General features: G+C 42.5%; 1 protein-coding gene across 3 annotated transcripts in view; it reads left to right on the top strand.

Moving 5' to 3' along the window:
• LOC125022151 (forkhead box protein J3-like) overlaps nucleotides 1–13051 on the top strand; it is a 68280-nt gene that overhangs the window by 26266 nt on the left and 28963 nt on the right. For all 3 annotated transcript variants that reach the window (XM_047608538.1, XM_047608530.1, XM_047608546.1), the window contains 2 exons: nucleotides 4225–4299; nucleotides 7104–7187. In XM_047608538.1, coding sequence (XP_047464494.1) covers nucleotides 4225–4299; nucleotides 7104–7187 — 159 coding nt within the window. The remainder of the gene's footprint in view (nucleotides 1–4224; nucleotides 4300–7103; nucleotides 7188–13051) is intronic.

Raw genomic sequence — 13051 nt, forward strand, 5'->3', positions numbered from 1 at the left:
AAAACCTCATTAATCAGGCAGGGTGAGGAGTGGGTGGAAGGAGGACACAGCAGTGAATCTCATTATCTTACTTCACAGCATGCCTAATCAGTGCATTTATTAATGACGACTATTCTGAAGAAAGAAAGTAATCACACTTACAGTACATGTACACATATAAAGTGCATGCATGGAAGCAGGCTTGGACTGATTCTTCCTGGGTTGAAGGACAAAGTGTTACAGGCACAAACAGACACACATACATCACTGTACGTATCTGTCCTTGCAGCTTTCAGATTTTCAGAATAGTGTAAATGAAAAAATTGAAAAATCAAAATGTATGGATGTGATCTTAAAGTATTACAAGACACAAAGACTGAAACATTTGGAGAAATAAACATGAGGCAGAGGCTTTCAGTCAAAGACACCAGTGAGACTAGGAAAACACAATATGAGCAATATTACAATAATACATTATCCGCAATCCCAGATGATATTTGTCAAGATTAGATTTGCAGGCACGCCAGCAGCATGCCTCCGTACATAGCGGATGTGTTGCCTGGCCCCCATCGTTTTGGTTCAGGCTGAAATATCTCAACGACTATTTGATAGACAGCCATGAATGTTTCCACAGACATTTTACAGCGCCCTGAGGATGAACTCTTACGACTCTGGCGATTGTCTGGCCGTTCTATTGGCAGCACCAGCAGGGTGAACTTATCTGTGCCTTTGGTGATTGTTTTTTTGGGGCTTTTTCTGTCCTCGTCAGCCTCAGTCATATAGTGCTACTCAGCAGTTGAGGACATGGTGAACATTTCATCTGCATTGTTGTGTTCACCTTAACACTAAGTGTGTTAGCATGCGGAAGGAAGCATTTGGATCAAAGCTGGGCCTAAGCTCTTTGGGTCCTATGGGTTGGGGATCACTGCTGCCATCGAGGAGTGTCATTGATATGGGGGGGAGGTGCCTGGACTGGTCTAGGTGGGTGGTACATGTCTAATCCCCCTTTCACATTGAAAATCCGCCTTTGCTGTGCTTTCACATCACCAGCAGTCTGGCCTTCAGTTTGTTGATGACCTGAAGAATGTCCCGGTCAAACCCCCGCTTCCTCAAAAGCCTGCTGATATTTGAATATATCGCTGTGTCCTACACAGCGCCCTATATCTGCCCGATATCTGCCTGCCTGACGGCACTCATGGTCTTGCCAGTGCACTGTCATGATCAATAAAAAAAAAGTGTGTGTGTCATATAGTTATACAAGCTGTATATAAACAGAGTTGCACAATCTTGAATATGATGTGCTTCCATTAACGATCGTGTAACAACACATTTGATTTTTTTGATTGAAAAAATTGACAAAAATAAGAGATCGGTCTCTTATAGGAGTAGACTAAAACCTTTCTCTATTTTTGAGCTGCTCACAGCCCTGGAGCTTCTACAGTGACACAGTCTGACATGCCGTCCAGTGACAAAATCAGCATGTGACAGGAAGGGTCGAAAATCCGGGTCGAGTTTTTGCTCAATGTGAAAATAGGTTTAAGTAACATCTAAATGAATTTTAGATCCAAAAGTTTCCCAGCAGAACACTGAATTGTTACAAGACGATCAATGTTATTTACTTCTCCTGTCAGTGGTTTTAATGTTGTGGTTGATTGGTGTATTAGGAAAACATAATTTATTAATTTAACATTGTGTATCACAGGGGAACTGTATCTTGCTAGTCTTAATGGTGGGTAGTAGGACTTTAACAAAAAATCGATTTTCCAATTCAGATTGTTTTTCATTGGAAAGATCTAATATAGATTTGGAATTTTTATTTATTTTTTAAGAATATTTGCCATTTTCTAAATCCCCTGGTTAGAAATCTCGCTGCTTGGGGCAAAATACAGTGGAAAAATAACACATGTTTGAAATCAATGTGAAAATGTCTTTTTAGAAGAAGCAAAATTGTTTATGAAACTGAAATTGGGCCGGATTGAATGGGGATGTTCAGGATGTCGGTAGTGAAACTCTGCCCTAGTTTGTGGTGTTGTGTATTTGTTGCAGACATGTTTCAGACTGCTCAAGGAAAAAAAAAATACACTCGCACTCTAAATTTAATGCAAGGGAACAACTTCTAACTAACAAATTTAGGCCAATGAGAGATTTTTAATGTCAACCAGGTACACCCCACAGGACCAACCCACATGCCTAAAAGTGCCAGAGTTTGCAAAGTCTGGAATACACAGGATTGTGCAGACATTGCAAATAGCGTGCAGGTGTTTCAAAAACTGCTTGGGAAGTAAAAAAAAAAAAACAATATGTAAATAAACAAACAGTAGACAGAAGTGAGCAGATTTAGTTGAGTTGGCGGCTGAGACTCTGTGTTAATGATCCTGGGCCGCGGCCTGCAGGAAACTTTTCGTAACAGATGGTTGCTGTAGTGTGGCGAGCTGGTGGCCGCCCTCCTCAACTCTTTTTTTTTTTTTCTGGCCACATGTTTTCCTTGATGGACGGCCACAAACAGCCAGTGACCCGCTAAGCAGAGCAGCGGAAAACTGACGGAGCATTTCTCCAGGAGGTAGGGGGCGAAGCAGAGGTGGACCAGCCTGTTAGAGATGTCAGAGACAGAAGAGAGGAGGTGGTTTTTGTAGGAGGAAACAGAGTCGGTGTGGAGTGAGGAGGGGAGAAATCCCTTCCTTCCCTCAGTCTTCTCCCCTCCTCCTCCCCAGTGGTATTAATTAGCAGCAGCAGATGAGTGGAGAGCGGGAGCCTGAAGGGAGAACAGGTTCATGTCAGGTTAGCATACGCTGTTGTGGGACCTCCCTCTCTCTTTCTACTCTTCTTCCTCCTCCTACATGCACACAGTACACACACATACACAAACAATAGGTGTTACAAATTGTAGGAAAAAAAAACAGCTTCCCCTCACGCTTTGAGATTTCATTAAGCCCGACGTACGATGCCAGTTTGAGCTTGAACTCACCTCCATCGCTTTTAACCCCCGTGATCACCTGCATTATCACCCACCTCGTCCACACCGAATGCATTTCAGACTGCCCTGTTTTTTTTGTTTTTTTTTTTCCAATTCAGATTCAGGTGTGTCTGACTTCTCAGTTTTAATCAATTCAGCCGGCCCCGTATCTGCGGCGTAGCAGCTCGCTTTTCACACTTGTGCAACTTTGACCCATGCCGTGTTTCTTTTATCCGTGCATCGAGGAGAAAGTGAAGCCCGCTTCTGCGTTCGAGTACCTCAAGAGCCATACCTGTTTGTTGCCTACGAAAAAAACACTGCATACTTTAGTTTTGCTTCCGTCCCCGGTTCCACTTTATTGACCTCGCCTGATTATTTCAGTTTTTTTTTACCAGCAAAGATAAAATTAGCTTGTAATTGGGGCAATGAAGGCAGCGTCACAGCTTGTTTTTTTGCATTCGTTTCCAGCTTGAGTCCACTTTGAAGGATTGGAGAAATCAAATCTCATCTGTGGCAAACAATGCTACAAAATGGGAGATGAATTAGTAGACATTAGTAGGCAACCCGCAAGGGGGGTCGCAAAATCTTTGGTTGATCAGACATTTTTTAGACATATTTTTCTAATATAAATTTAAATTTCTTTAAATACACCTTAACCTAAATCCAACACGTTTTGCTAAAGGGATAAATCGAAGCAGAAGATTTTATCTTTCAGTCAGCACTTCACTCATTCATTGATACAGGAGCTGTCTCATCAACACACCCTTTCACACAAAGCGCCACGCTAGACCTGTCAATCCATGCCTCCTGTACACAGTAGGACACGCCTACTGTGTACCCCTGTCACAGCTGAGCCAATCACAAGGCTGCATATTACACGCTGACGCCTGTTCAGCCCACAGGTGAAATCCCAGATGTGTACTACAATATTACGGCCACTCTACTGTTGCACATGTTTGAAATAGAAAAATTAATATTTGAGCATGTGTGTTATTTGAATAGCTTAAGATTGAATGCAAAATTATAATTTGTAAACAGCACAAGGTTAAATTTCATATAGAACACTTATAGTAGGTAGGGGGTCCTACTTAATCTCTCCATCAGTTGGGGAGTCCTTGGCCTGAAAAAGGTTGAAGACCTCTGATTGAAAGAAACTGTGAATGTTGTTTACGTATTTGGAAGAAGTGGATTCAGTTAAGTCCCACTGTAATGCTTTTTTTTTTAAATTATTTATTTCTCTAAACTTCTTCTTTTTCCTGCCTTTTCTTTCCCCTTCCTGTCTCTCCCTGCAGAATTCTATACGACACAACCTGTCCTTGAACAAGTGTTTTCTCAAAGTGCCTCGCTCCAAAGACGACCCTGGAAAAGTAAGTATTTCCTGAACAATATAAAACGGCTGAGAAAAAAAAAAAAAAAAAAAAACGGCTTGAATTACGACGTGGCGTTCAATGGAGAAAAAAAAAAAAAGAATGCAAGCCCTATCTCGTCGAGCTCACAAATAAGGCCTAGCTGACTTTTCACACGTTGAGTTGCCCTCGTGACAAATGTGTGCACACACTTGAGCGTAAGTGCACCCAAAGACGCCCACACTCGTTGTTCTGTTTCTTTGTCGCACGCACACACACACACGCACAGTGTCTGCACTTAAAAGCAATTTGTACCTCCATAACCGACTGTGCTGAATACCTAATGCTGCTTTCTCTGTTTTCTGTGGCTGCTCCGATATTGATTCTGCCAAGTAATAATGTGGTACAGGGAGTAATGAATAATAAGTATATGTAGGTAGACTCCTTCAGATGCAAGGCCTTTCACGCATCTGTTGTGCTTTATTAGAGGCCTCTTTCTTTCTCCTTCCCTTCTCCCAGACACAATCAGAGGAAGCTTTAGATATGTTTCACTGCCGCCGCTACCTCTGTGGGTTGGAAGCAGAGGTGCTACGGCCACTTCGTCAGCACCGTTTCTGATAACAACACTTTCTCCTCAAGTCCTTGTTTGTGCCGAATCGAAGGACTTGTTCATATCGGGCGGGGGAAAGTATCTAATTACTCGCCAAAGCTCGACCTTAACACGATGTTTTAATAAGAGCTCAAATGTCAGCTCCTCGGTTCATCACAGGGTTAATATGAGAACTTTTCATTGAGCTCCAAAAACTCTGTTTGCTCTGTTTTGAGGGATGGGGAGGAGGAGAGGGGTGGGGTTGGGGGGGGGTTCTCCAAGCTGCGGGGATTTTGGAGCCATTGAAAAATGAATTAGGGGGAAGAAGGTTTAAATAATTCAAACAAAATCCTTGAGCTTGAGTGGAGGCCTATAGTCTGCTAAGACACAAAGAGCAGCGCGGCTCCCCCCTGATTAGCCGGGGTTGGACCTGACCTGCACCTTAATTCACACCGTGGATCGAAGTGGTCGATACCCAGGCGTCAGAGGTGGGAGGGGGGGGTGGGTTGTTGAGAAGTTGAATGTACATGGTCTGTTTGAAGCCACAGAGAGAAGGGAGAAGCTAAATCATGCATGTGCTAACGTTAATTGGCTGTGTACTGTTCAGTGATGTGGGACTGAGAGACAGGGGGAGGAGAAGAGGCAAGAATAGTGGAGGTGAGGGGAGCTACATGTTGAGAAATGAGCAAGCAGTGCGTATGTGTGTGTGTGTGTGTGTGGCCTAGATGAACCACCTGGATTTAGTCTGCGGCTTCGGACCTCCGTGGGAGGGAAGAGGGGGGGTAAAAAATGAAAGACAGATCAGACCGGGAGGAAATCAAGGACCTAAAGGCAATTGATTTCCTCCTCACTTATTGTATGTGTTTATTTTGGAGGGTGCCGGCATGTTAGCGTTGTGCATCAGAAGGATTTTAGTGGATTTTCCCAGCGTGCACCACAGGAAAACTAAAGCTAGAGAAAACTGATTTGATGCAGAGAAAGGGAGAACAGCAGATACGGTGGTTGTTTTAGTGGATACAGCGGATCCATCTACTGCACTTTCTTTCTGTTTAGTGACACTTAGTTCCCCCCATTAGGGGAAGAGAAGCAGCCCTACTGCAAAGAAGTGAGAGAGAAGAGGCTCAATATCACACACAATAAGCAGGAAAATGTGACACATTTAATCTCAGGTTTTAACAGGTATAAACAGATGTAACTGATAATAATAATAAAAAAAAACATGTCTTCGAATCTTCCAACCTTAATGCAACATCATCTGAACACAGGGGCAATTTTACACGAATAGATCTAAATTGAAATGTGCATATTAATGTGAAATTTAACTGCTTAGGAATTCGTTTTCCTTTAATGTTTGCTGCCAGTGATGAGAACGCAGTATGAAGGTCACAAAAGTATGTTGAGTGACTGGTTATTGATGCAAAGCTGCTCCAGTCTGCATCCATGACACTGATTGAAAAAGGCTTTCTGATGTGTGTGCAATGTTTTCAGCCTAGCCAATACTGGATATTTGGGAGTTTCAGCAATCGGATATTGGACATAAATAAGCTATTTCGATATTGATTACTTAGATTTCTTTGTTTTCTTCTACCATATTGTATATCAGGCTGGCCAGATTCTTTGTTTGGATCCAGTGTATTTTATATGATTTGGATTCGTACATCTATTTTTTTTTTTTTTTTGGGTGTTATTTTCAGGTGGATCACGTATGGTGGACTGTTTATTTATAAATTGATCGCCACATTTTTTATTTACTTGCTAGGCAGGCTCCTGAGCTAGTCTTAATCTTCTCTTGAAACACGTTTTCTGTGCAGACTTTCGATGCGTTACATCGTTCATGCGTTGCCCTCTGCGACCTGTGTGACTCCTGTATGAATCCTTGTCACATTACCTGGGTGTGACAAGGAAAACTGCACTTTTCAGATTAAAGTGCAGTTTAATCTGAAGAACTAAATGATAAAGTTAACTTTTTTAGTCTTCAGTTCGCAAGTAACTTCAGAGACGTGTCTGTTTATTAACTCAACTTCTCAAGTTGTGCCCAACAGTTCACCAGCATGTGGACCACCTACATCAAAACAGTCCACTATTTCTCACTCAGTCTTCATGCTTGATCCATAAAACGCGTTCTGTATTCAGAAAAATCTAAATTCAGTACTTTTACTGATCGTGTACTTTTCTGTATCAGAGTAGCGTCCCCCAAACTTGAGGCTAAACTGTTTTATTACGGTCCCCTGTTCAGGGTTCTTACTGGGCCATAGACACCAATCCTAAAGAGGACACAGTACCCAGCCGGCCAAAGAAGAGACCACGCTCTGGAGAACGGGTAAGTACTTTTACCTTTTTTTGTTTAATCCAACTTTTGACACCTGAAAGCCTCATAACTTGGTGGTACAGCGCTCAGTTAAAGTTAGTGTTTTTGAACCATTTATCTGATAAAATGATATGAAAAGGCAAACTGTACACCTGGGATGCTACAGAAATGTATTTTTTCAATGCTGTAATGATGCCTGCGTAGACTGGCAGACCATTAAAATGCCTTAAAAGCCAAAGAAACAAACAGAGATCGCACCGAAGCATCGAGTTTAGTTTAGCCTGTAAGCTCAACCCAAAACACAGCTACCGTTGAATGAATCAAGATGTTGCGACAAATTGTGAAGTGCCAGATTTGTTTGTTACACAGACTGTCCGAGAAGTTGCCTTCAGAAATGGTTTGGATCAAGGCAGACGCCTTGGTGAACCATCAGTCGTGGTCTGCTGCGTGTGAATTTTAGTTATGAGATTGACAAACCTTAAAATGTAGAAGGAGCTCGCCAAAGAGGAGAGAAAACAAGCTGCAACCTGAGGAGCTTTGACAGCCTTGTAGCTACCTGTGTAGTTAGCAAGTCTAAGGAAAATAAATTTGCACATGAAAGCCACTCATAGCTGACTGTAGTAGTTGGCTTGTGGATTGTGGATTTGTCCACACCCTCTGGTTAAGCTTCAGGTGTTATCGCTCAGAGCCCGGCTTTGTTGAGTTTTTTGGACATCGCAGGAATCTTGCGACGGTCTGGCTGCCTCGTGAGGTAAGGCATGACCTAGAAGTCATAAGATCATCAGGTTATAGTAGTGACACAATCATCACGATTTATCTAGTAATTTAGACATTTTGATAAAGTAAAGGTCAGGCGACTGTGTAGGGCACCAAATGAAAATGCAATTTTAGATTTATGGGGCGCGTTTCAGCCGATACAGAAAAAAAACTCCTGCACCATAACCAAATTATGTCAAGTATGCATCCAGAGAAATGCCATAACCTGCTGTTAACTATTCGTCCTTTCAAGTTATTTTGCTGTCACCATATTTTACAAGTTTGTTGTGAACAAAATCAACTCAGTGTCGCGTATGCCTGCGTTCCGATTTGATCAGATCACTGGCCAGACGGTCTTCTGAAACGGAGCCACTCCAGATCAAAATTGGTTCTCCGTGGTGGCTTCCATACTTTATTTCAGCTGGACTCCTCACCCAGCCTGGGTGGAATATATTGTTATTCTCCGAGCCTGTTTTCTAATTTTACGCTCATAACTACAGCAGCTGTGTGGACCGCCTGAATGCCTCATGCACAGATACAGACGGAGGACTGAAGCTGCTGTGTAGACAGCCTGTAACACCTTGTCGACACAGGAGGTACAGTCTGAGCAGCACATTAGCAGAGCAGCGGCAGTAATTGTCTGCCACACCAGAAAACCTGAATTTTGTGTAATTATTGAATTTTAAAGCCTCAACGCAACAGAAACAGAAAACATTGTGAACATTTCTCCCTGGCTGGGTCAAACAGGTGAGGCTATCCGTGCTGTGTGCTGTTTGACTGATAGTGACTCAGGAAAATGTTAGAAATAAATGCTCATAGAGATGCTCATCCATCAACAGAACCAGAATCCACAGTAACAATTAAACCTCAGTGTAGGTGGATATTCATCCACGTTCAACCACATGCTCCAGTATTCGCAATTTTTCAAGATGCAGCAGAAACAGCGGGAAGAAGCTACAAGATAGATCTAAGAAGGCATGTAAATTGGTTTTGGGATATTGATTGACAGCAGCCGAGGCTATAAATATATGTAACCCTGCGTCGGTGCAGCAGAATGCGGCTGATGTTCAGTCATTAACCTGAGTATCTGAATACAAAAGCAGTTCAGTGTGTGCCTCGTGATGCACCGCGGTTCTCGTATCGCCTCCGTCTGCCGTCGTCCCCGGTGTTCTGACAATTCGACTGCTGCATGCACATTGCACGTTTAGTTATCGGTTTCCTTAGCAGCTGATTAGCACATTCAATGCATCAAACAAATAGAGGTATTTTTAAGTGAGTTTAAATGAATTGTTCTCAGTGCCTGAGAAATGGCTTCCATACTGCTTCTTTGGGAAGCTGTTGCTGCGAACTTTAAGTTAAAGGTGCAATTGATTAAAAATCCATGCCGCTGTTGCTATGCAACTGGCCAAACAACCACAACTACTTTTGTATATTTGTTCATAATGCTAATTCTGTAAATGTTTAGATTACACTGCTTATTTTATTTTGCTAGTTTTACTTATTTTTATTTTACTTTCTAATTAATCTCATTTTATTTTATCGTTCTTGTGGTTTTTGTGAGTGTTTACCTTTACGTGCAGCGAAGTTACAGTGACAAAGTAATTTCCCTCGTGGATCATTAAAGTCTAAGTTTACGTCTAAGTCAGAGGGGGCATTCCCAAAAGGGCCTCCCTGTGGCTCTGAGGACCGGTGAGGATTATCTTGTCATTTTTGCGTGTTTTGTCACCCAATGCTACAGCTTTCTCAGCTCACTTTTTTTAGCACGACAGTGGCTTTGAAGCCAGTTTATTTCTGTTTATCCATTGGGATCAGATTATGCCCTGGCAAAAATCTGTCAGGCCAATACAATCACTTGGGCCAGCTCTATGTGGTGACGGACAGAAGAGTAATGCCGACAACATCGTGCACGTCACCTGAGCGCAATGGAGTTAAACTTGTCTTGGCTCTGATCAGTTATCCAGTTGCGCGCAGTTAAGTTTTTTTTTTTTTTCTCTGCATGGGTAGAAACATGCCCTAAATGAAGACTCATAGACGAGTCATATTCTAAGAGCTATGCCAGGCTAGCAAGACTATAGTAGCAAGTAAACATCAACGTCTTGGGAAGATGCTATTTGAAAGGCCTTTGTTGTGTTTTAAATTGTCCACACATCCAGTAAATCTGGTGTGTTGGTTACATATAATTGCCTCAGTTTGGTAGCGTCTTGCCCAAGGACACATTTGCATGTCTGGGATTGCACCGTTATCCACTGTGATCAGTGGATAACCCACTACTGATTCCACTGGAACAATAGCTGCTCAGTGTTTTGGTTGATGGGGGCACGTCCAATGTGGTAAATAGCTGCATATCAGCACATATTAGCAAACACCTGAATGCATCGTTATAAATTATTGCAAAAACCAACATCTGCATTAACGGGGCGTCTACAGGAAACACTTCAAGTTCAGCATCAAAAGCAATTCCTTTACTTGTCAAGAGCTGTCTCCAATAATGGGAAACAATCTTAACTCTGTAGTTACCACAAGCTTCTTCCATTTACATACGATTACATCGGTCAGGCAGAACACTAACAGCAGAAGTAAATAACATTGACCATCTTGTGACAATACGAGGTTCTGCTATGAAGCATTTGGACCTGGCATTCTTGTGGATGTTACTTGGACAGCATCCTGTCACCAGACACCACAGGACGCCCTCAGAAGAGCCATGGAAAGGCACAAGGGAAACCTAAACAATATTAGGAAGGTGGTCATAATGTTATGCTTGATCAGTGTGCATACCCTACTTTTTTTTTTTTCATGGTAGATTTAAGGCAGCTTGGATGCTACAGTGACTGCTGCCTATTGAGCCGCATATAGGTCAAATAGGTATTAGGGGATGACCCAAAGGCTATCTGATTAGCATGCTAGCATCAGTAGTTATTTTTGCAACACAATTCATGCATGCATTTCTGTACTTCGTGGTAGTGTTAGGTAAATTTGAATGTTTTATCCTAAAAATATTACACACCCCCCTATGTAGGCATTAAATATTACACCTGCCTCATTAACACCACCACATGTCCTGCAGAATATGCTTTCATATAGCATGACTTCACCTCTCTCAGACAAGGCTAAGCCACCAATTAGCGAAATCAACCAGTGTAGAGGATCAGACGATCTCCATCATGGAAGCGTTTTTTTTTTTTTTTTTATTGCATACTGTAGAATACAGTATTAATCAGCTGACCAAGCTGAGATATATTTCTGTGTGTGCGCCCAGCTATGTTTTTGCATTAAAGGAAGCCTGCAAAGTCTTTCATCATATCGGTCATCTGTCCTCCTTTTCTGTCTAGTGTCTCTGTCACTTGTTTGTGCATCTCGATCATTATCTCTGCGCGTGTCTGCCACTCGGTAGTTTCTGTCTCTCCCTCTCTGCCCCTGTTGCTGTTTCAGCCTCCTCCTCCTCCTCCTCCTCCTCCTCCTCTTCTGGGAAGCGAGGCAGGCGCTGTTGCTCATTGGAGGAAGGATCGAGGAAAACGAGACGAAAAGGTTCGGATAGGAGTGCAATAGGGGAACAGCAGAAAGAAGTGCGGAAAGAAAGGGATGCGGAAATAGAGAGAAAGCGGGTAGAGGGGGCGCAGAGGAGAAAGCTGTAAGAGGGAAGTAAAGAAGTAAGAGGGAGAGGTGGGAGGAGGGAGAGTATTCTAGGCTTGTGTTCCAGTTAATTACCACAGAAGGCCCCGGGGCTGCCGTTAGACATATTTTCTTCACCAACGATTTTTTTTATTTTTTTTTTATTACAAACATTAATTAATTCAGAGCCTTGTCATCTCGTCTTACATGGATAGGCCCTTCGACCCCTTTTCTTACGCATCACTTGCACTGCTGGCAGACACGCTGTGGGCTGTCACATGGGCTAAGGAAAAACTGGGAGGTTTTAAGTACTAAGATTTATGGCAGTATTATCGTCTGCAAAAAAAAAAAAAGAATAAATAAATAAAAAAATAAAGGTGGGCTAAATATGTCTTAACTGTTTTCATTTGGGTTTTGTTGCATCTTGGCTGCGCAGTCAAAGATTTGAAGTTGAGGCTAAACGTCACATGCATCAATGCAGTGTGTAATAGGCAGCGTACATTCAGTTATGTACCTGCGTTTCCAGTGCCCTGAGCATAATCAGCCTCTTTCATTTCCCGTGTGCCTGTCTGTCTGACCGTCCGTCTGCCCGCCTGCCTGCCTGCCTGTCACCACTCAATTATCTCACCATTCTTCCGTTCTCCCCCTTCTTCCACAAGCCTTCCTCACGCCTCTCTTCACCTCTCCGTTTGTCTTCTTTTTAAGTGCCTCCACCAGGGAACCAGCAACCCGTTTCTCTGGGAGTTTATCATAAATTAAAGATTGCATTGTTACCGACCAATCCTCTTACTGTAAGCAGTTTGGGGAGGCACGCAAGCTGCCTTGAACCCTGAAAGGAGTCAGACAAGGGGAAAATATATCTTCCTCATTTATTTATTTATTTATTTTCATTTTTGCTGGAGCCAGTTTACCCCCTCCCCCCCTCATCGATCTCGAACAGTTCCTCATTGTCATTTAACCCATACTTGAGCTTTGTGTGAGGGCTGCAGAAAAAATAAATAAATAAAATCAGCTGCTGCTGAATACATTTTATATGTGTGAATAATGCATGAGGATGGCTTGATTTATCTTATCAAGTGCAAGTTATGTGTCCATTTTGCAGCCTGTTTAAGTGTCCAATTTAAAGTTAGTTTGAGCCCGGGGCATGGCAGAGATTCAGGAAGCTCCACTAAAGGATCATGAACCGGCAACGTACCGAAATGTCTCATAACCTTCCTCACGTTTCATTTCCCTGCTCATTTCCAAATTCCTCTGGATATTTCCAGTCATTGGAGAGCACATATTAATTAACAGGCAAGACTCATGGTTACTGCTGCAAAAATATTTGTACACCTGCTCAGGCTTGACTAGACTCGGCTCCATTATCGCTAGAAATAAAATGCTACATATTGCATTGCTTAGCTTAACCATTAAATGCCCCAGCCAGTAACTTGGCCTCACTTTATAGTCATTATAGTTAGGCTTGGGAATTCATTAATGAAATACGAGGACACTTCTAGAATTGTGTT

Source organism: Mugil cephalus, chromosome 1, assembly GCF_022458985.1.
Source record: "Mugil cephalus isolate CIBA_MC_2020 chromosome 1, CIBA_Mcephalus_1.1, whole genome shotgun sequence".
Classification (NCBI taxonomy): domain Eukaryota; kingdom Metazoa; phylum Chordata; class Actinopteri; order Mugiliformes; family Mugilidae; genus Mugil; species Mugil cephalus.